Raw genomic sequence first — 23,339 nt, 5'->3', positions numbered from 1 at the left:
CTTTCAGTAAGACATGGCCCCGCCCAAAGGATGCTCTTTTATCCCGTACCCGTGATCTCAGCGTACCACAGGGTCTTCTCTCACTTTCATTATTGTGTTACAGGGACAGGAGCACGCGGCTAAGCTTGAGACGTGGCAGAAAGTGGCCCCGCAGGCCCTGAAGCGGCGGGTGGTCACCCTGAGCCCCGGGGCGGGGGGTGTGAGGTGCTCCTGCTTCTCCTCCGAGCGCTCCGGTTGCACTTGTCCCCCCACCTTTGTCTTCTCCTTTCCCTGGTGGCCGTGAACTGGCGCGGGTGACTCTGCCTCACAGAGGAGGCTTTGCTGATGTCTGGGGACAGGTTTGCAGATGAAGATCTCTAGGGATGCTAGAGGCCTCTGGTCGGTGAAGACCAGAGATGCTGTTTAATAGCCTACAGTGCAGGGGAAGGGCCAGGAATTATCCCGTCTAAAAGGCCAGTATTAATAGTGTGAGCTGAGAAATGCTGTCTAACCATGAGAGCCTTCCAGCTCTCTATCTATCCCCGTACCTACCTAGCTTTCATCTATCGCTCTCTCTATATATATATCTCCATTCCTGCATACCTATCATCTATGTCTATCTATCTATCCACCTATCCATCCATCTATCCATCCATCCATCCATCTATCTGTACATCTATCCATCCATATATCCATCTATCTATCCATCCATCTATCTATCCACCCATCTATCCATCTATCCATCCATCCATCCATCTATCTGTACATCTATCCATACATATATCCATCTATCTATCCATCCATCTATCTATCTACCCATCTATCCATCTATCCATCTATCTATCCATCCATCCATCTATCTGTACATCTATCCATCTATCTATCCATCCATCTATCTATCCACCCATCTATCCATCTATCCACTCATCCATCTATCCATCTATCCATCCATCTATCCATCTATCTATCCATCCATCCATCCATCCATCTCTCCATCTATCCACCCATCTATCCATCCATCTATCTGTCTCCATACTTACCTATCATCTACATCTCTCTCTCTGTCTTCTATCTATCCATCTATCCTCCATCAATCACCCAGACTATCATCTGTTTATCCATCTATCATCCATCATTTATCTATATTTTTCTACTATGTGTGTGCTATCTATGTTTACCTGTCTATGCATGCATGCATGCTAAGTCACTTCAATCATGTCCGACTCTTGGTGACCCCATGGACTGTATGTAGCCCCCCCCCTCCAGGCTCCTCTGTCCTTGGAATTCTCCAGGCAAGAATACTGGAGTGGGTTGCCATTCCCTTCTCCAGAGGATCTTCCTGACCCAGAGATCAAATCCGAGTCTCATGCATTGGTAGGCAGATTCATCTACCATTTTTTTTTTATCTATCCCTTTGTCTGTCGGTCTGTGTATCTATCTACAAATCAAAAAATTCACCTACTTGTCCATCTATTCAACTCTCAGTTGTCAATCTGTCCACCATCTATCAATCATCTATCTAATTTATTTGCAATTTACTTGTCTATCTGCCTAGCATCTACTCATCTTCCAGACCCAGGGATCGAACCCACATCTCCTGTGTCTCTTGCGTTGGTGTCTCCTGCATTTACCCCGGAGCCACCAGGGAAGCAGTTGGTGGACACGGCTGCAGAATTCTCCCTGGGGGCTCCCAGCACTGACCCTGGGAGACATTCCAGGGGACCCCACCCTGCAGCCCACGTATGTGCTTATTTGCTGGGTCAAGGCTCCCTGAGATGTGGTGTTGGCCCTGGGGAGGGTCTGTGGGTAGCATGGGTCATCTCCTGGGGGGGCGGATGGGGGGGCCTGGACAATTGCCCACAGTCAGGGAGCAGGATAAGGTACCAGAGGGGCATGGGGTTCCCGGTGTCTTGCCCGCTCCTGACTCTCAGGCAGGACAGGGCCCTTGGGCAGGAGGCCCGCTGGTGGACACACCCACGAGGGAGGGACAGACAGAGAGGCTGGGCCGGGGAGGAGGGGCATCCCTGGGGACCGCCCCCGTAACCCATCGCTCCCCGCCTTCCTGCCTTCATCCCTAAGATGGTAACACAGGCCTCAGTAGGATTGCGAGGGGTCCCAGGTGACCTCTAACGGGTGGTATTGCCCCTTTGCCCCCCTGGGTCCGTGCGGCTGAGTGGGGATGTTTCAGAAACCATGGCCAATGTCCGGAGGGTCCGCCCAGCCTCCAGACTCTTCCCACGGCCTGGTTCCTCCTCCTAGAGGCGGGCAGGGGTCGCCAGGATGCGGGGACCACATACAGGGGGTGCACCCACTCCGGCCGCGAACACTGGCCATGGCAACGCACAGCTCTCCCCGCCCCCGAAAACGAAACCGCGATTTTTGCCGCTCCTGGAGGCGTTTTAAAAGTAAAGTCCGCGCTCACGTCCGGCCCAGGGGCCCCGTCCAATCCAACCACTCAGCGCCGCTTCTAAAGGGACGGACTGAGGACGCGGCCCCGCCCGGCCCCGGTTCCTCGGCGCTCCTGCCCCGGGACCGGGGTGAAGGGGGTGCACCTTCTGACCCCCATGCAGAAAACATATGACAACCTGACAGAGAGTAGAGAAGAAGAAGAAGAAAAAAAAAACCCTCCTTGGTTTGGAAGCAGAAGCATTACGCTGCGTTAATTCCTCCTCGCCAGGCGTGACCCTAAACGCACAGACTCCGGGTTTGCACCTCCAGGAATTCCCAGGGCAGAGACCAGTGTGCACGCGGCGCCTCACTGCTTCCCAAACCGGGGGTGGTTTATAAAAAGCAGCTTTCCAAGTAAAGAACCCGCCTGCCAAGGCAAGAGACACACGAGACTGCGCGGTTCGATCCCCGGGGGGGAAAGATTTGCCTGGAGAAGGAAACAGCAACCCACTCCAGTATTGCTGCCTGGGAGATGCCGTGGACACAGGAGCCCGGCGGCTACAGTCTGGATTCGCGAAGAGTCGGACACGACTGAGCGCACAGGCATGACATGCAAGAACCTGGGTTTCTGGGTGAATCGGTGCCAGTGAGGCGCTCTCAGGGCTCACGGGGGCCCCCCAGCGGCTGGAACCCTCCCCGACCCAGCCCCCCACGCCACCCCCCGCACCCTGTCTCCGTCCCCTAGTCGTGCCTGGCCACCTTCTGCGCCCATCTGTGCGCTGGTGAGGTTTCCTGGGGTTTGCACCAGGAGACTGCGTTCAAAGCATCTCCCCGCCAAGTGGTCGCGCCTGCAATGCAGGAGCCGCAGGAGACCCGGGCTCGATCCCTGGGTCGGGAAGGTCCCCTGGAGACGGGCATGGCAACCCACTCCTATTCTTGCGTGGAGGATCTCCATGGACAGAGGGGCCTGGCAGGCTGCCGTCCGTGGGGTCGCAAAGAGTCGGACACCACTGACAGCGCGCACGCAGGCCCTGTCTGTCTGAAGCTTTTCCTGTCTTGTCCGTGCCTCCTCAAGAGAGGAGGACGCACGCAGCGCTCCTTCCCAAGCTCTCAGCCCCGTAAGGCCCTTCCCCGGCGGCGCCCCGGGTTCCAGACAACGCGCGTAAATCAGAAACTGGACGCACCTGGAAAGGCCGATGCCCGTCAGCGGTGTAGACGCAGCCCGAGGCTGGATCCGAACGCGCGGCAGCCGTGCTTCAGACCGAGCCTGGCGTCAGGAAGCCGCCGTCCCGCCGCCCCCGAAGGAGCCCGGGGTGGGTGTCAGGGCGCGACCCGGACGCCAGCATCGCCGCCGTGTCGGGCGCGCACACTGCGCGCGGGCTTTGCACACTCGCCGGATACAGAGCCTCGAAAGGTACCCCCTCCCCGGCTCCGGGAGGCTGCAGTGGAGACTCAGGGTAGGTGCAGAGGAAACCCGTTTTGAAATTTCCTGTATAACCGTCTGATGGTCTGCAGTCTCCTGGCGTCCAAGCCCGCCGGGGCCCCTCCTATCAGCGCGCGCCCTGCCCCGGGGGCGGGGTGCAGGGGGGGAGGGTGGGGTGCGGCCCAGAGCCTGGACCTCGTGGTGGCTCGTGCCGTCCCCTAGGCGACTGCTTGGAGGAGACGCCGCCTCTCCGAGAAGGTCTGCAGCGTGCAGACGCGCACCAGACCCTGCAGACCAGGAAGGGGGGTCGCGGTCCCTACGGTGCCGCTGGCAGTGACCTGCAGTGAATCTCAGACCGAACAATGCCTGACGATTTTTTATTTAAAAAAAAAAAAGTTGTAAAACTGTGCTACGCGGAGACTTCCTCTCGCAGGCGAAACCTGGGTGCCTGGCGACCTCTTTTGGTTCTGCAGCCAGAAGGTGACCTGCGCGGGGACCCACGCCCCCAGGGGCGCCCAGGAAGCCCGTTCCCTCTTCTAGCTGGACCGAGCCGGATTCACACCCCACCCCCATCTCGACCCCGCCCCCAGACCCCCGGCCCCTCGATCGATCACGCAATCCAGAGCAGAGAGGGAGCTGGGCCGGATGGTGTGGCCCACGTGGAGAGGTGACGAAGGGGACTTCACAGCAGGTGCGCTGTGATCAGAAGGAGGCAGCTGCTGGGAAAAGACCCTCCGAGAGCCAAAGTCCAGCTCTGGGGCCCAGGGTCATGCGGAAGAGGGGATGAGCGTGCTGGTTCTGAGCGGCCGTCTTCTGGGAAGTCACGCGGGTGCCGAATGAGCGAATGTGGAACCGCAGTTTCGGGAAAACCCGGGGTCATCTGTCTACTTATGGGGTATGGGGGATATAAGCACCTCTGTATGCTTCCCTGGCGGCTCAGACGGCCAAGAACCCGCCTGCAATGTGGGAGACCTGTGTTGGATCCCTGGGTTGGGAAGAGCCCCTGGAGGTACTGCCATGCCAACCCACTCCAGTATTCTCACCTGGAGAATCCCATGGACAGAGGAGCCTGGAGGGTTACACTCCACTGGGTCGCAAAGAGTCGGACGTGACTGAGCAACTAACTTCTTCTTTCTATCTACATATCTCAGTCATGTCCAGCTCTTTGTGACCCCATGGACTGTAGCCCACCAGGCTCCTCTGTCCCTGGGATTCTCCAGGCAAGAATACTGGGGTGGCTTGCCATGCTTTTCTCCAGGGGATGTTCCTGACCTGGAGACTGAACCTGAATCTTCTGCATGGCCGTCTGAGCCACCGGGGAAGCACCATAGTTATTATTTTGTCTTACTTGATTGCGTTTCTTGATTTCTGTGTTTTCTCGGTTCTCTGATTGAATGTATTCTTTGGAATTCAGGGATACCTGAGGTCAAAGCTATGCTACAACCCAGAAGGCAGGCTGGGGACATTGCAGGGCAGGTCTGTCCTGGGAAGGCCTCGTAGGCACCTGCCCAGTTACAGTGGGGAGGAAGATGTCCGTTGTCCACGTGGTATGAGATTATCTAGTTGTTGAAAAGCACTTTGAGATGACAAGATGGCAATCTGGCATCCACCCCAGCTCCACTCTCCTACAAACTGCAAACTTTGTCCACGTGGGTCTTTCCAGCAGGTGGAGGGTCTGCTCTCCCATCCTGGCTCTCGGGGGTCCTGGCTCCAGCAAATGTGAAAGTAGAAGGGAGCAGAAGCCTGATCTGCCACTGAGCAGGGCCAGGCCACACCCCTGGGGATGCTGACGCCATCTGGGGTGAGCCTGTGCCTTGAGCCTGTGGAGGGGAAATCCAGTTGCCCACATTTCCTCTTCCTCCCCACGGAGACCAGACCCACGGGTGGGTGGGTGGATGCATGAATGTTGGATGGGTGGATGATGGATGAATGATGGATGGATGGATGGATGATGGATGGTGGATGATGGATGGATGGATGATGGATGGTGGGTGGATGGATGGATGACGGATGGATGATGGATGGATGGATGATAGATGATAGGTGGATGGATGGATGGATGATGGATGGATGATGGATGGATGGATGATGGATGGTGGATGAATGATGGATGATGGATGGATGGATGATGGATGGATGATGGATGGATGATAGATGATGGATGGATGATGGATGGAAGATGGATGGATGGGTGGGTGGATGGATGGATGCATGGATGATGGATGGATGGATGGATGATGGATGGATGATAGATGATGGATGGATGATGGATGATGGATGGATGGATGAATTGATGATGGATGGATGGGTGGATGGATGGATGGATGGTGGATGGATGGATGGATGGTGGATGGATGGATGGTGGATGATGGGTTGATGGATGGATGGATGGTGGATGGATGGATGGTGGATGATGGGTTGATGGATGGATGATGGATGATGGATGGATGGATGATGGATGGATGATGGATGATGGATGAATGATGGATGATGGATGGATGGATGATGGGTGAATGGATGGATGGATGATGGATGGATGATGGATGATGGATGGATGGCTGATGGATGGCTGATGGATGATGGATGAATGATGGATGATGGATGGATGGCTGATGGATGATGGGTGAATGGATGGATGGATGATGGATGGATGATGGATGATGGATGGATGGATGATGGATGATGGATGGATGGATGATGGATGGATGATGGATGGATGATAGATGATGGATGGATGATGGATGGAAGATGGATGGATGGGTGGATGGATGGATGGATGATGGATGGATGGATGGATGATGGATGGATGGATTATGAATGGATGATGGGTGGATGATGGATGAATGATGGATGGATGGATGATGGATGGTGGATGATGGATGGATGGATGATGGATGGTGGGTGGATGGATGGATGAATGATGGATGGATGATGGATGGATGACGGATGGATGATGGATGGATGATGGATGATGGATGGATGGATGATGGATGGATGATGGATGATGGATGGATGGATGATGGATGATGGATGGATGGATGATGGATGGATGATAGATGATGGATGGATGATGGATGGAAGATGGATGGATGGGTGGATGGATGGATAGATGATGGATGGATGGATGGATGGATGATGGATGGATGATAGATGATGGATGGATGGATTATGAATGGATGATGGATGATGGATGGATGATGGATGGATGATGGATGATGGATGGATGATGGATGGAAGATGGATGGATGGATGGATGGATGGATGGATGGATGATGGATGGATGGATGGATGATGGATGGATGGGTTATGAATGGATGATGGGTGGATGATGGATGAATGATGGATGGATGGATGATGGATGGTGGATGATGGATGGATGGATGATGGATGGTGGGTGGATGGATGGATGAATGATGGATGGATGACGGATGGATGATGGATGGATGGATGATAGATGATGGGTGGATGGATGGATGGATGATGGATGGATGATGGATGATGGATGGATGGATGATGGATGATGGATGGATGATGGATGGATAGATGATGGATGGTGGATGGATGGTGGATGGATGGATGATGGATGATGGATGGATGATGGATGGATGATGGATGGTGGATGAATGATGGATGATAGATGGATGGATGATGGATGATGGATGGATGATGGATGGATAGATGATGGATGGATGATGGATGGTGGATGGATGGATGATGGATGATGGATGGATGGATGATGGATGGTGGATGAATGATGGATGATGGACGGATGGATGATGGATGATGGGTGAATGGATGGATGCATGGATGATAGATGATGGATGGGTGGATGATGGATGATGGATGGGTGGATGATGGATGATGGATGGATGATGGATGATGGCTGGATGATGGATGATGGATGGATGGATGATGGATGATGGATAATGGATGGATGATAGATGATGGATGGAAGATGGATGGATGGATGGGTGGATGGATGCATGCATGGATGATGGATGGATGGATGGATGATAGATGATGGATGGATGATGGATGATGGATGGATGAATTGATGATGGATGGATGGGTGGATGGATGGATGGATGGTGGATGGATGGATGGTGGATGATGGGTTGATGGATGGATGGATGGTGGATGGATGGATGGTGGATGATGGGTTGATGGATGGATGATGGATGATGGATGGATGATGGATGGATGACGGATGACGGATGGATGGATGATGGATGGATGATGGATGATGGATGGATGGATGATGGATGGAAGATGGATGGATGGGTGGATGGATGGATGGATGATGGATGGATGGATGGATGATGGATGGATGGATGATGGATGGATGATAGATGATGGATGGATGGATTATGAATGGGTGATGGATGATGGATGGATGATGGATGGATGATAGATGATGGATGGATGATGGATGGAAGATGGATGGATGGGTGGATGGATGGATGGATGATGGATGGATGGATGGATGATGAATGGATGATGGATGGATGATGGATGGATGATGGGTGGATGGATGAATTGATGATGGATGGATGGGTGGATGGATGGATGGATGGATGGTGGATGGATGGATGGTGGATGATGGATGGATGGATGGTAGATGATGGATGATGGATGGATGGATGAATTGATGAGAGGATGGATGGATGAGTGGATGGATGTTTGGATGGATGAATGGATGGGTTGATGGATAAGTGGGTGGATGGGCTAGCTCACAGTCCTGAGCCTGCACTTTGGTTTCCATCACACCTTTCAGAGCAAAGTGGACCCTGAGAGGCAATTAAGGCAGCCCCTAGTTTTGCAGGAACCACCACTGGCCTCTCGGAAAGGCGGGTTCCTGTATTGTGGCCTCCGGGTTTCACTGCAGCCCTGGGTGGACCACTTGGTACGGAGAGTCAGGTGAACACACGGAAAGAGGAAGGGACACACCCTTCAGCTCACCTATCAGCGCTCTCCATCCGGTCTGGCGGTTTCTCTTGAGATGCTGGCACTGAAAAAACCTCAAGAGAAAAAACAAGGTCATGGGTACTGCAGGCCCGGGGAGAAGATTTCAGTTCCCCATACCCCTGGCACGAGGCCAGGCTGTGAGGTCTCGGTGTATGAGTGTTAACAGAGTCAAAGGGATCAGAAAGGGCTCTGGGCCCCACTAAGTGGGACCCAGGAGGAGATGAGTCTACGTTGTTCAAGTTGCATGAGTTACAACAGCCCAAAGCTGGAAACAACCCAAGTGTCCATGGATGGATGGATGATTGATAAGTGGATGGTGGATGGATGGATGGATGGATGGGTAGATGGGTGGATGGATGGATGGATGGGTGGATGGATGGATGGATGGGTGGATGGATGATTGATAAGTGGATGATGGATGGATGATGGATGGTCGGATGGATGGGTGGGTGGATTAATGAATGGATGGGTGGATGGAGGATGGATGGTGGATGGATGGATGAGTGGATGGATGGATGACGGATGGGTGGGTGGGTGGATGGATGCTGGGTGGATGGGTGGGTGGGTGGATGGATGGATGGATGGATAGGTAGGTGGATAGATAAAGGATAGATGGATGGATGGATGATGGATAAACAGCATGGGGTCCATCCACTCAGTGGAATATTATGCAGCCATGAAAAGGAGTGAAGCTCTGACACAGGCTGCAACGTGGATGGACCTTGAACAGATGATGCTCAGTGAGACAAGCAGACGCAGAGGGATGCACAGTGTGTGATTCCATCTATAGGAAGCATCCAGAACAGGCAAATGCACAGAGGGAGAAAGTGGGTTTGTGGTGCCAGGGGGCTGGCGGAAGGGGGATGACTTATTCGGGTGGTGTGTCTTTGTAGGGGGATGGAAATGTTCCAAACCTAGATAAAGATGACGGTTGCACAACACTGAATTTTAAAATGATTCGCTGAAGGCAATGTGCATTTCACCAAAATTAAAAAAAAAAAAAAAAAGAAGCAGACAGACTCTGTCCTTGGGAGTGTCAACTGCCCCAGGGCTTTTGAGTCTCCTGCTGAGTCCCTTTCGACCCACCAACCAAGAGCCCAGAGCTCGGGGGACAGATGGAATATATCTGATGTGGAAATAGGGTCACTGTGTCACCTGTATGATCCTGGCAAGCAGAACGCAGCTGGCTGCATCCAACACCGATGAGACCCTGGAGATGGTTGTCTGCAAGCAAAAGCAAAAAGTGAAACTGACAAAAGGTGCAAAATCAGTAGCCTGCACTGACTCAGCCCACTTTCACTTTCTAAAGACCCTCAGCCTGAGTTCCTCATGACGGTTTGTGTCATGGCAACGCTGATCCTGTAACTGAAAGCAAGTTCTGGGCTCCTTGAGACATTCGAGACCCAACTCAACATGGCTGGACCATACTGAGATGTGTGGGCTCCTGGCCAAGGACGCAGCCCCCTCCAAGAACAAACTCTACCCTGCCAGGCCTGTCTCTGCCCTCTGGGTCTCCTGGCCCAGGGCCTCCGGAACCCTGATTTCTCTCCACCCTCAAAAGACTCAAAATCTTGCATGTTTTAAACGATCCCACCGTGGAGGTCGCTGGGGGTGTGTATGTCTGTGCTAAGTCACTTCAGTCATGTCCGACTCTCTGCGACCCCATGGACTGCAGCCTACCAGGCTCCTCTGTCCATGGGATTCTCCAGGCAAGAACACTGGAATGGGTTGCCATGCCCTCCTCCAGGGGATCTTCCTGACCCAGGGATCAAACCCTTGTCTCTTTTCTCTCCTGCATTGGCAGGTAGGCTCTTTAGCACTAGAGCCACCTGGGAAGCCCAACCAGCTGCTACAAATGACCATAAGCTGGACATATTGAAACAATTGGAATCCATTATCCCCCAGTCCTGGAAATGAGACATCTGAGGTCAAGGTGTCCCAGGGCTGAGCTCCCTGCAGAGTCTCCAGGGGAGGGTCCTTCCCGCCTCTTCCGGCTTCTGGGGGCTCCGGGCGTCCGTCCCTGGGCTGGTGGCCACCTCCCTCCCGTCTCCGCCTGCGTCTCCGTGTGGCTTCTCCTCTGTGTCCGTGTCTCCCCTCTTCTGTGCCTTATGAGGACCCTGTCACGGGGTTTAGGGCCACCCCCATCCAGGAGGAGCCTCACCTAGATTATTGCATGAATTACCTCTGCAAAGAGTGTTTCCACTTCAGTCACAAGGTTGGCATAAGTCTTCAGGCCCCAGGGCTCAGCTGCGGAGAGAAGGGAGCCCCAAGGCTACCCCCAGACTCTCCCCGGGAGCGTGGCTTACTTTGTGGTGGTGAGTGGGTTAATTCTGAGACAGCCTGGGAGTTGTGGGCCCACCTACAGACGACACTCACCTCTGTGTGGTTTCGGGGTTTTCCTCTGAGGCAGGTCTTGGCCCACCTCACGTCTGATCCCCTCTCATCAAGGCGAAGACAGAACAGCTCAGAGCAAGGGATCCCCTCCCTTCTTCCTTCTTGTCAAGATTTCCTGGCTTTCGACAGCTGAGAACCCAGACTGGAGCGGGGGAGGGCGGGGGACGGGGAGGAGACAAAGTGGGAAGGGCATTCGTCTTGCAAACATCTCCTAGAATGGTGAGCCTCGGGCAGGGGGATGTGTTCATTTCTTCCTTCGTGCCATCCACAGGTGGACGGGGTTCTGAACAAAGGTGCTTTATCAGCCAGGCAGAGGGGCAGGGCTCTCTGAAGCGGGCCATCGTGTGTGATTATAATAATAGATGCAACAGACAGCAAGTCCAAGAAATGGTTCCCACGTGGAGTCAGAGGGGGCTTTTCCAAGCAACACATCCCAGCAGGTATCATTGTCGCAGGCTAATCTTACCCTAACAGCTTTCCACGTGCAACAAAAAGAATCGTAAAGCTTGTTTGCATCTCTGCAGCTGCCCTGGACAGAGAGGCAAAGTGAATGCTAGGGAACTGGTTCATTTATGGAAAGACCCAGATGTGAGGATCCTGGCCACAATGGATGCTGAAACCCTCTGCACAGAGGGAGAAGGGGCCCATGGCACGGTAAACACTTTTTCCAGCTCTAAAATGAAAGTGAAAGTGTGAGTCGCTCAGTCGTGTCTGACTCTTTGCGACCCCACGGACTGCAGCCTGCCAGGCTCCTCTGTCCATGGGATTCTGCAGGCAAGAATACTGCAGTGGGTTGCCATTTCCTCCTCCAGGGGATCTTCCTGACCCAGGGCTCGAACCCTGCATTGTGAGTAGACTCTTTAACACCTGAGCCACCAGGGAAGCCCTATCCAGCACCTAAATATCCCTGCAATTCTGCATGTCGGTCATTGTCACAGCAGCTGCAAGATGCTTGGTGAGCAAAGAGATGAAAAATGGAACCGAGAGAAGGCAGGAAGTTAAGAGCCGGCCCCACCCAGCTCCTCGCTGTAGGAAACAGCAAGTTTACCTGTGAGCCAGGCTGGGTGGCTGAGATGGGCTGCAAAGCTAGCTACTGTCTCGGGGAGATGGAAATGCCAGCAATAACTGGTGAGAATTTCCCTGAGTTTGCTGATCGTATGTCCTTGGGGAAGCCGTAAAACTAGCAGCCCCGAATTCACTGATGAGCAGAGCGATGCTCGCGGCATGTGATCTTTGAGAAGAGTGAAACTTGTTGCAGAAATTCACAAGGAGCCAAGCAGTATCATTTTAATAGAGGGTGGGACGCATGAGGCGAAGTTCATGACACATGAAGAGGAGAGGCTGGTGGTCCCTTGATCAAGAGAATTTTGTCCAAAGTGGCGATTGTCTCAACTGAGGATGAGATGTGCGGAGAAGGAGAGTTTGAGAGAGGTTTTTGATGAGTGTGCTGGGAGAGTAGAGAGGTAGGGAGGATGGGTGGGTGGATGGGGGGACTGATGAGTGGATGGACGGATGATGGATAGATGAGTGGGTGGATCAATGGATGAATGATGGACGGGTGGGTGGATGGATAAGTGGATGAATGAGTGTGTGGCTGGCTGGATGCATGGGTGGGTGGATGGATGCATGACGGATAGAAACTTTATGGGTGGGTAGATGGTGGATGGATGAATGGATGGGTGAGTGGGTGGGTGGATGGACAGATGATGGATGGGTGGGCAGATGGATGGATGGATAGATAGACGAGTGGGTGGATGGATAGGAGGATGGATGGATGGATGGATGGATGGATGGGTGGATGGATGAGTGGGTGGGTGGATGGATGACGGATAGAAGGTTTATGGGTAGATGGATGGATGGATGATGGGTGGATGGGGGATGGATGGATGGGTGGGTGGATGGATGAGTGGATGAATGAGTGTGTGGGTGGCTGAATGAGTGGGTGGGTGGATGGATGACGGATGGATGGGTGGATGGGTGGATGGATGGATGGGTGGATGGGTGGATGGATGGATGGGTGGATGGATGAGTGGGTGGGTGGATGGATGACGGATAGAAGGTTTATGGGTAGATGGATGGATGGATGATGGATGGATGGGTAAGTGGATGGATGGGTGGATGGGTGGGTGGATAGATGGATGAGTGGATGGATGGATGGATGATGGATGGATGGGTGGATGGGTGGATGGATGGATGGGTGGATGGGTGGATGGATGGATGGGTGGATGGGTGGATGGATGGATGGATGATGGATGGATGAACGGCTGGCTGGATGAGTGGGTGAGTGGATAGATGAGTGGGTGGGTGGATGGATGGCAGATGGATGGGTAAGTGGATGGGTGGGTGGGTGGGAGGATAGATGGATGAGTGGATGGATGGATGGATGTTGGATGGATGAATGGCTGGCTGGATGAGTGGGTGGGTGGATGGATGAGTGGGTGGGTGGATGGATGACAGACAGAAGGTTTATGGGTAGATGGTGGGTGGATGAATGGATGGATGGGAGCATGCATGAATGGATAAAGAGGACAAAGGTGACCAGTGCCGTGAGTTCCCAGACCCTAGTTCAATTCACTTGTCAGTGGGATTCTCAATCCTTGCAACTGTGAATGAAAAATATTGACTTCCGTATTACAAAACAAAGAATATTGCAGCGATTCAGCCACTGCTGTCACCTGACTGTGAGCCCTTAGGGAACTCAGGACTGAAATAAACAGACTGCACACCCCCCAACCCAGTCCTCAGCCACTGTAGCCGCTCCCAACAGAGCACCCTGAGAGGACTCGGGAGAAAAACAGGAGACTGGCTCCAGATAACTGAGGTGCACAGCAAACGAATGACTTCAGTGAGCTCAGACTCCTGCATGGAGCTTCCTGTGTGTGGCCGTGCTAAAGAACTGCCAATACAGGAGATAGAATAGATGCAGGTTCGATCCCTGGGTCAGGAAGATCCCCTGGAGGAGGAAATGGCAACCCACTCCAGTATTGTCGCCTGGAGAATCCCATGGACAGAGGAGCCTGCTGGGCTACAGTCCAGGGGGTGGCAAAAAGAGTCGGACACGACCGAGCAACTGAGCACGCACGCCACACGCGTGGACTCAGGTGAGAGACCCCACGACGTCATTTCTGCGAAGGGAATGACTCGTGTTTATCTTGGTTGTGTATCTTTCTCTCCTGTTCCGAAGCCTCTGTCTGATCTGATCTTCACAACGTCTCGTTGTCTACCTCTCACAAGGGAAAGAAGTCAAACCCTCTGCATCCTTCATGCCACATCTATAACATCACTCGCACACCAACGTCTAATGAATTCCCAGGATCTGTAGCACAGGCTGTGTTGTCAGGGAAATGTCGTCCTCAGTTGCCAGTTGCTTAGCAACCTTAAATAACCCAGAGTGGTACCCTGGGTCCTTTCGCACGGAGCCTGTTTGATTCTTGCGAGCTCACTGTCAACAAGGGCCGGACACAGATCACCTCTCCTTGTCCAGTCAGCCCCCTGGACAATTTCCAGTGACTTGGGGCGGCTTCTGTCTGCCTTGCACCAGCCCTCAGGGGTCTCTGTCTGCAAACCCCAAGATCAGAGATGATGCACGTGTCGTACAGTCGGCGGGAGAGAAAGGGAGGGGGGCAGAAAGACTCCAAGAGAACCATACACATCTCAGCTTTCCTTTCAGGAAGGAGAAAGGGAGAGCTCCGGCTGGTGTCCTTTATTAAATAGGAAGACTTCCTCGTGGGGTTCTCAAGGCAAGAAAAAGAGTCGGACGTGACTGAGAGACTGGAGCACAGTGAAGTCCCTGTGGATACGGCGGGTGGAGGGGGAGGCAGGAAACACTGAGAGAGAAGCATTGACAGATGTGCGTGTGTGTGCGTGCTGAGTCCCTTCGGTCGTGTCCGATGCTTCACGACCCCTATGGAGCCCGCCAGGCTCCTGTGTCAAAGGGGATTCTCCAGGCAGGAACACTGGAGCGGGTGGCCGTACCCTCCTCCAGGGGATCTTCCCCACCCAGGGATCGAATCGGCGTCTCTGACGTCTCCTGTGTTGGCAGGCGGGTTCTTTACCCACTGAGCCACCTGGGAAGAGCTGACACATATACACGACCGTGTGTGACACAGACAGCCGCTGGGAAGCTGCTCCACAGCACGGGGAGCTCAGCTCGGGGCTCTGGGATGACCTAGGGGGTGGGTGGGGGGTGGGAGGGAGGCTCAGGAGGGAGGGGTATATGCATATGTATAGCTGATTGATGTTGTTCAGCAGAAACGAACACATCGTAAAGGGATTATCCTCCAATGAAAAAAGATCCTATGATAAACCATAATGGAAAAGAATATTAAGAAAAGAATGTACATATATGTATAACCAAATCGCTTTGCTGTGCAACAGGATTTAACAATATTGTAAATCAAATTCTTAAGGACCCGGGGATACCAGACCACCTGACCTGCCTCCTGAGAAATCTGTATGCAGGTCAAGAAGCAACAGTCAGAATCGGACATGGAACAACGGACTGATTCCTAATCGGGAAATGAGCCCATCGAGGCTGTATATTGTCACCCTGCTTATTTAGCTTATATGCAGAGGACATCATGAGAAACGCTGGGCTGGAGAAAGCACAAGCTGGAATCAAGCTCGCCGGGAGAAATATCAATAACCTCAGATATGCAGATGACACCACCCTTATGGCAGAAAGTGAAGACGTACTAAAAAGCCTCTTGATGAAAGTGAAAGAGGAGAGTGAAAAAGCTGGCTTGAAACTCAGCATTCAAAAAATGAAGATCATGGCATCTGGTCCCATCACTTCATGGTAAATAGATGGGGAAACAGTGGCTGACTTTATTTTTGGGGGCTCCAAAATCACTGCAGAGGGTGACTGCAGCCAAGAAATTAACAAACGCTTACCCCTTGGAAGAAAAGCTATGACCAACCTAGACAGCATATTAAAAAGCAGAGACATTACTTGGCCAACAAAGGTCCATCCAGTCAAGGCTATGGTTTTTCCAGGGGTCATATATGGATGTGAGAGTTGGATTATAAAGAAAGCTGAACGCTGAAGAATTGATGTTTTTGATCTGTGGTGTTGGAGAAATTTATTGAGAGTCCCTCGGACTGCAAGGAGATCCAACCAGTCCATCCTAAAGGAGATCAGTCCTGGGTGTTCATTGGAAGGACTGATGTTGAAGCTGAAACTCCAATCCTTTGGCCACCTGATGCAAAGAGCTGACTCATTGGAAAAGACCCTGATGCTGGGAAAGACTGAAGGTGAGAGGAGAAGGGGACGACAGAGGATGAGATGGTTGGATGGCATCACTGACTCGATGGACTTGAGTTTGAGTAAACCCCAGGAGTTGGTGATGGACAGGGAGGCCTGGCGTGCTGCAGTCCATGGGGTCGCACAGAGTCGGACACGACTGAGCAACTGAACTGGACCGAAATCAACAACACTTCAGTACAAATACATAGATAAGAAAAAAATAATGATTTCAGTGCCGTGTAGATTTGGGGTAGAAAGACTGTGGCGATTTGAGGAACGCTTTTGAGAAGTGACGGAGAAGACAGCAAAGCCTGCAGACACTTGACTCACGCCTGCAAAGCGGGAACAACCACCCTGAAAATACAGCACAGCTTTGCACACGTGGAGTGGGGCGGGACCTTGCTAACGCGACCTCCTGCTCCAGGAAACACCATGTGTGTCTGTCTACAATCTTGTGATGGGCCACGTGGGCGAAGGGAAGTGTGAGGTGAAGGCAGACTTAACGCAGCGAGCTCTAACCACAGTCTCCACCTGGAAACTGCCGGCCGGGGTACGGTTTGGCTTCGTGTCGATCGGCCAGGATCTTGTTCTCCCGGGGAGCCCCACTGGAGGTCTCTGAGCTCCTCGCCCCCAGAGAAAGTCCCCGTAAGGACCTCGGGCTGCTGCCGCCTGGTCTCCTTGCAGAGGACCCCTGTCTGCACTGGGAGGCCAGGTTCACCTCAGCTTCCTTCGACGAGCCCTGTGGTCCCTCCCGCCTTTGAAGCTCTCGCCCTGTTCTCCTAAGGGGACTCCGCCCTCACCTCCGCAGACTGTCTATCACCCTTTGCCATCTTCCTTCAAAGCCCTGCCATAAAACGTAGCTCTTCTGCGCTTTGCTTGCATGTAGTGAAGACGCTGTTGTTGTTCAGTTGCTCGGTCATGTCCGACTCTCGGCGACCCCGTGGACTGTAGCCCTCCAGGCTCCCCTGTCCATGGGATTCTCCAGGCAAGAATACTGGAGTGGGTGGCCATGCCCTTCTGCAGGGGAATCTTGCCCACTCAGGGATCAAACCCGAGTGCCTTACACTGGCAGGCGGATACTTTATCCTTGAGCTACCAGGGAAGCCCCTTGCTTGTATGCAATGAAGACATGACCTGACTCAGACAGGTCCAAAGCTCCAATCCCTTGGCCACCTGATGCGAAGAGCTGACTCACTGGAAAAGACCCTGATGCTGGGAAAGATTGAGGGCAGGAGGAGAAGGGGGTGACAGAGGATGAGACGGTTGGATGCCATCATTGACTCGATGGACGAGTTTGAGCAAGCGCCGGGAGACAGTGAAGGACGGGGAGGCCTGGCGTGCTGCGGTCCATGGGGTTGCAGAGAGTTGGACACAAATGAGTGGCTAGACAACAACAAAGACAGGGCTGTCTTTGCCTCCAGGCCCCTGGAGTTTCCTTCTCACAGGTATGTCTTTGCTTGGGGGCTTTAGTAAGTGGACCCTTTAACGATGCAATTTACGATGGGGACTTTGGGACACACCGTGTCAGCTCCAAACTCCAGGGCAAGACGGACACTGCAGATATTAGTTTCCTGAACTTCTGGGAGGGGCTGGAGACTAAAGAACAGCCACGTGGCTAGCATGTGTTTGAGTACCGATAAATATTGGATGCTGAGGTTCAGCGGAGCTTCCCTGGTGGACAATAGTCCATGCATATTGTGACACATTGATTCTGGCATGAGTGGATGATGGATAATTGAATTGGTGGGTGGATGGATGGATAACTGAGTTGGTGGATGGATGGATGGATGGGTGGATGGGTGGATGATGGATAATTGAATTGGTGGGTGGATGGATGGATAACTGAGTTGGTGGATGGATGGATGGATGGGTGGATGGGTGGATGATGGATAAATGAACTGGTGGATGGATGGATGGGTGGATGAATTGAGGGACAGACGTGTGGACTAATGGATGGTGCCGTTTCTTCTCCTGTCCTGGGGAAGCCCTTCCTATGTCATGACTTTTTTCTGCCGCAGGCTCACCCTGGACTCCTTACCTTATGGGACAGCTCCATTAAGGCTGCAGGTGGCTCCGAACTAACTCAACCCGACTGGACTCACTCGCCTCCTTCCTACTCCAGAGTGTTCCTCCCCCTAGTGCTTTCCCCCTCAGCTCATGTCACTGACCTCACCCAGTGGCTAGAGCCTGGGACCTCAGGCGCACTCTTACCCCCGTAATCCAACCGGACACCCCTGATCAAGCTGCGAGTCCTTCATCCCATCCTCGTCCTCCTCTGTCCACCCCCACCCCCACCCGACACTGCCGATCCTGGTGTGAAACCAGCTGGAAACAGCAAGTCATGACAACAGCGGGGGATGTCACAGGTCTGCAGCACAAGGCCTTCACGTGAGTGCGTGGGTGGGTGAGGACATCCGAGCCTGACTCAGCGCAGCCGTTAGTGTAAGAGCTTACTCAGCATCCTGTGTGAGCCTGAGGGCTGTTTCCAATTTCAGGTCTCCTGCAGACAGAAGCATTCACTGCACACACGCCTTTTACACCTACAGGGAACACGTGCGTGTGTGCACGCCCAGTAACTCAGTCATGTCCATCTCTTTGCGACCCCAGGGACCGTAGCCTGCCAGGCTCCTCTGTCCACGGGGTTTTCCAGGCAAGAATCCTGGAGTGGGTTGTGCCATGCCCTGCTCCAGGGGATCTTCCTCACTCAGGGATCGAACCTGCGTCTCCAGGATTGGCAGGCAGATTCTTTACCACCACTGGGGAAGCCCCTTGCTTGTGTGTAGTGAAGATTTAACCTGAATCAAAGACAAGTCTGTTTTTGCCTCTACGATTGAGAGTTCCAACTCTGAGGATGCGTGCGTCTGACTCTTTGTAACCCCGTGGACTGTAGCCCCCCAGGCTCCTCTGTCCTTGGGATTCTCCAGGGAAGAATACGGGAGTGGGTTGCCATGCCCCCCTCCAGGGGATCTTCCCCACCCAGGGATGGAACTTGCATCTCCTGCATTGGCAGCTGCATTCTTTCCCACTAGCACCACCTGGGAAGCTGCCACACAAATGTATGGAATACAACTTCCACATATGCTTTGGTACACCTGTGGGGAAATCATTCCATAGGACGGATTACCGACATTGAGACTGCAGACACAAAGAGAATGTGCGCACGTTGAAAACGGTATGTAATAGAATTTGTCCAGCCTCCTTTGTGAAACCAGACGGATCTGCGCTCCCATCACCAGCAGAGCAGAGACTGTATTCTCTGCTCTGTCCTCCATTCACAGTGTGACTTGTTATTGTGCTGCACGTAGCGGTCATGTACGGATGTGAGGGCCGGGCCACAAAAGAGGCTGAGCGCTGAAGAACGGATGCTTTCCAACTGTGCTGCTGGAGAAGACTCTTGAGAGTCCCTTGGACTGCAAGGAGATCCAACCAGTCCATCCTAAAGGAGATCAGTCCTGGGTGTTCATTGGAAGGACTGATGTTGAAGCTGAAACTCCAATCCTTTGGCCACCTCATATGAACAGCTGACTCATTGGAAAAGACCCTGATGCTGGGAAGGATTGGGGGCAGGAGGAGAAGGGGACGACAGAGGATGAGATGGCTGGATGGCATCACCGACTCGATGTACATGGGTTTGGGTAGACTCCAGGAGTTGGTGAAGGACAGGGAGGCCTGGCGCGCTGCGGTCCGTGAGGTCACAAAGAGTCGGCCACGACTTTCACTGAACAACAAAGGGCACAGGAAATTGCATTAAAAGTTCTGGACTAAACAAAGAATGATCTAGCAAGAGACCGAGTTGCAGAGGGCGGATTCCATAAACCGGGTAACATTCGTGGGAAATGACCGGGCTGATGCCTTTGCTAAGGACGGATAATTCTTTAGACACGTTGGCTTCAAAACCAGACCAAAGGGTCAATATAAGGGAGCTCCCTCCAGGGATCATTAAGGAGGGGCATGCGCCACCTGCTGGAAAGGAGTGGTTCTGACTGAAGTCTTGAGATTTCCCGGTGGCTCCGTGGTAAAGAGTCCACCTGCAAGGCAGGAGACACAGGTTCGATCCCTGGGTCGGGAAGATCCTCCGGAGGAGGGCATGGCAACCCACTCCAGTATTCTTTCCTGGAGAATCCCATGGACAGAGGAGCCTGGTGGGCTACCATCCACGAGGTCGCAAAGAGATGGACGTGACTTAGCAAGTGAAACAACAACAACAACAAAATTCTTGAGGTAGATGGACAGAGGGATGGCCCGATGGGCAGATGGAGAGGTCGGTGACTGGGTGCACACACGGGTTCCCAGATGGATGGATGCATGGACACATGAATGGACACAGATGGGTAGGGGGATGGATGGATAGTCAGACTAATGGATGGTCGGACGCATGAGTGAATGATTGGCTGGCTGTCTGGATGGATAGATGGATGGATGATTGATGGATGGATGATGACGGATGGATAGATGGATGGCTGGCTAGATAAATGGACAGATGGGTGGGTGAATGGATGGATGGATGGGTGGATGGATGGATGGATGGGTGGATGGATAGATGGATGGATGAGTGGGTGGGTGGATGGACAGATGGATGGGTAGATAGATGGATGGATGGATGGAGGGATGAATGGATGGATAGATAGATGGATGGATGGGTGGGTGGATGGATGGATAGATGGATAGATGGATGGATAGATAAGATGGATGGGTGGGTGGATGACGCATGGATAGATGATGGATGATGGATGAATGGACGATGGATGGATGATGGATGGATGATGGATAGATGGATGGATGATGGATGATGGATGAGTGGATAGATGGATGGATGGTTAGATGGATGTATGGATGGATGGTGGATGGATCACGCATGGATGGATGATGGCTGGGTTGTTGGATAAGTTGATGGATGGATGGATGGAGAGGTGGATGGATGATGGATGGATGGATGAACTGAATGGATGGATGGATTGCTGGATGAGTGGATGGATGAGTCAGTGGATGTATGGACAGACGGGTAGATGAATGGGCAGATGAACAGATGGACGCCTAGGCAGATGGATGTCGGATGGAGGCTGCATGTAGAAACAGCACAGTCAGCTCTGACAGTCATCCTCAGATCGGTCATCAGTGGTCTGACCAGCACCATCTTGGTTGTTTTAGGTTAATTAATCTTCAGTTCCAGGGTCAGTCTGTTCCCATTCCTTGAGGCCAGTGCTGAGATCTGTGGCACCTTATGTCATGGCTACAGCCTGGCCATCAAGCTGTTAACTTCTCCACCTGGTAGAGGTGTCCGTATCTACAAGGCAGCTCGCTGGACGTGGCTCAGAACTTCTACAGCTGTCCCGTGCACGCTCAGTCATTAAGTCGTGTCCGACTCTTTGTGACCCCCATGGACTGTAGCCCACCAGGCTCCTCTGTCCATGGGATTCTTCCAGGCAAGAATACTGGAGTGGGCTGCCATTTCCGACTTCACTAGAGCCCTTCGGGAGGAACTAAAGGTACTTCACTATGCTTAACAAGTCAACTATTATAATTTAGTCTTGCTTGACTGGCTTTGTGTGGTTCTCCATGTTCTCACTTCTCAGATTAAACTTATTCTTCAGCTAAAGCTTATTTTATTTTTTACAGACAGAAGGCAGGCCGAGGACATGGGGGACATGGACCGTAGATTGTTGCTCCATTTCAAAGGGACACTGGAGATTGCCAGCAAAGCACACAAAGGCTGCGGACAGACCTGGAGCAGATCCTTCCTGGGAGCACTCGGAAGGAACCAAAATGCACCCACGCCTGATTTCAGATTTCTGGAACAGCGACGGCGTACATGTCTGTTCTCCATGGGGTAACAGGTTACGGCAGCCCTCGGAAACAAATAGAGTGATAAGATTTAAGCACAGAACGCAAACCATTGTCTGCATGGGGTGGAGAGGTGCGCTTTACTGTGGTTGGTTGTTGTTCAGTTGCTAAATCGTGCCCAAGTCTCTGTGACCCCATGAACTGCAGCACGCCAGGCTTCCCTGCCCTTCACCATCTCCCAGAGTTTGCTCAAACCCATGTCCATCAAGTCAGTGATGCCATCCAACCATCTCATCCTCTGTCACCCCCCTCTCCTCCCGCCCTCAATCTTTCCCAGCATCAGGGTCTTTTCCAAAGAGTCAGCTCTTCTCATCAGGTGGCCAAAGTATTGGAGCTTCAGGTTCAACATCAGTCCTCCCAATGAATATTCAGGACTGATGTCCTTTATGATTGACTAGTTGGATCTCCTTGCAGTCCAAGGGACTCTCAAGATAATTCGAAAGCATCAATTCTTCAGCGTTCAACCTTCTTTATGGTTCAACTCTCACATCCATACATGACTATAGCTTTGAAAACAGACCTCTGTCGGTAAAGTGACGTCTTTGCTTTTTAATACGCTGTCTAGGTTTGTCGTAGCTTTTCTTCCAAGGAGCAAATGTGTTTTAATTTCATGGCTGCAGTCACTGTCCGCATTGATCATGGAGCCCAAGAAAATAAAACCTGTCACTGTTTCCACTTTTTCCCTATCTATTCGCCATGAAGTGATGGGGCTAGATGCCATGATCTTAGTCTTTTGCTGTAGTTACTGATAACTTAATATCCATATGTTTATTCTAGATGTATTCATCATGTATGGCTGTGTAACAAATGACTTCAGACTTAGAAGCTTTTAAACAACAGACATTTGTCATCTCGCAGTTTCCCAAAGTTGGAATCCAAGCACAGATTCCTAACAGGGTCTTCTCCTCAAGGGCTCACAAGCCTGAGATCAAGCTAACAACCAGGGCTGGGGGGGGGTCTCTCCTCAGAGGTGTGGATCTCTCTTCCAAGCTCGGTGATTGTTGGAAGAATTTCAGTTGCTTATATATCAGAGCATTAAGAACCTCACCACCCAGAAACCACCTGCCAATCCCTGGCAAGTGGTCTCTTTCCACTTTGCTTCCT

At 52.4% G+C, this 23,339-nt stretch overlaps 2 protein-coding genes and 1 pseudogene across 9 annotated transcripts in view; all 3 read right to left on the bottom strand.

Annotated features, from left to right (window-relative positions):
* The window catches only part of LOC145535457 (S-geranylgeranyl-glutathione receptor P2RY8-like), a 49,075-nt gene extending 45,163 nt beyond the window's left edge, over positions 1 to 3,912 (bottom strand). For 7 of the 8 annotated variants that reach the window (XR_014075426.1, XR_014075423.1, XR_014075425.1 and 4 more), the window contains exon 1: positions 3,552 to 3,912. The gene's annotated coding sequence lies outside the window, so the exon portion shown is untranslated. The remainder of the gene's footprint in view (positions 1 to 3,551) is intronic. The other variant, XM_081563893.1, reaches the window with a different exon arrangement.
* Positions 3,913 to 7,603: 3,691 nt separating this feature from the next.
* Positions 7,604 to 8,552, bottom strand: LOC145536519 (uncharacterized; annotated as a pseudogene).
* A 275-nt stretch (positions 8,553 to 8,827) lies between these two features.
* LOC145535794 (uncharacterized) lies at positions 8,828 to 13,662 on the bottom strand. Its single transcript, XM_081564123.1, has 4 exons — positions 13,088 to 13,662; positions 12,894 to 12,971; positions 8,986 to 9,124; positions 8,828 to 8,890 (listed from the first exon to the last, which is right to left on the bottom strand). The coding sequence occupies exons 1-4, from the start codon at positions 13,660 to 13,662 to the stop codon at positions 8,828 to 8,830; spliced, it is 855 nt and encodes a 284-aa protein (XP_081420249.1).
* Between the last annotated feature and the right edge of the window lie 9,677 nt (positions 13,663 to 23,339).

This window comes from Giraffa tippelskirchi, chromosome X (assembly GCF_054371585.1).
Source record: "Giraffa tippelskirchi isolate mGirTip1 chromosome X, T2T-mGirTip1v1.2.pri, whole genome shotgun sequence".
NCBI lineage: Eukaryota > Metazoa > Chordata > Mammalia > Artiodactyla > Giraffidae > Giraffa > Giraffa tippelskirchi.
The sequence above is the reverse complement of the archived record's forward strand: the minus strand, read 5'-3'. Positions and strand labels throughout refer to the sequence as shown.

Bases quoted from the DNA above. Each gene is read 5' to 3' on its own strand.
- LOC145535794 (XM_081564123.1), bottom strand. From the start codon at position 13,662: ATGCATGCTCCCATCCATCCATTCATCCACCCACCATCTACCCATAAA. The intron at 9,125-12,893 runs GTCTATCTATCC...TCCATCCATCCA, and splicing joins TCCTATCCATCCACCCACTC to CCCATCCATCCATCCATCCA. The intron at 8,891-8,985 runs GTAGACTCATCT...GAGACCTCACAG, and splicing joins ACTCATGCAACTTGAACAAC to CCTGGCCTCGTGCCAGGGGT.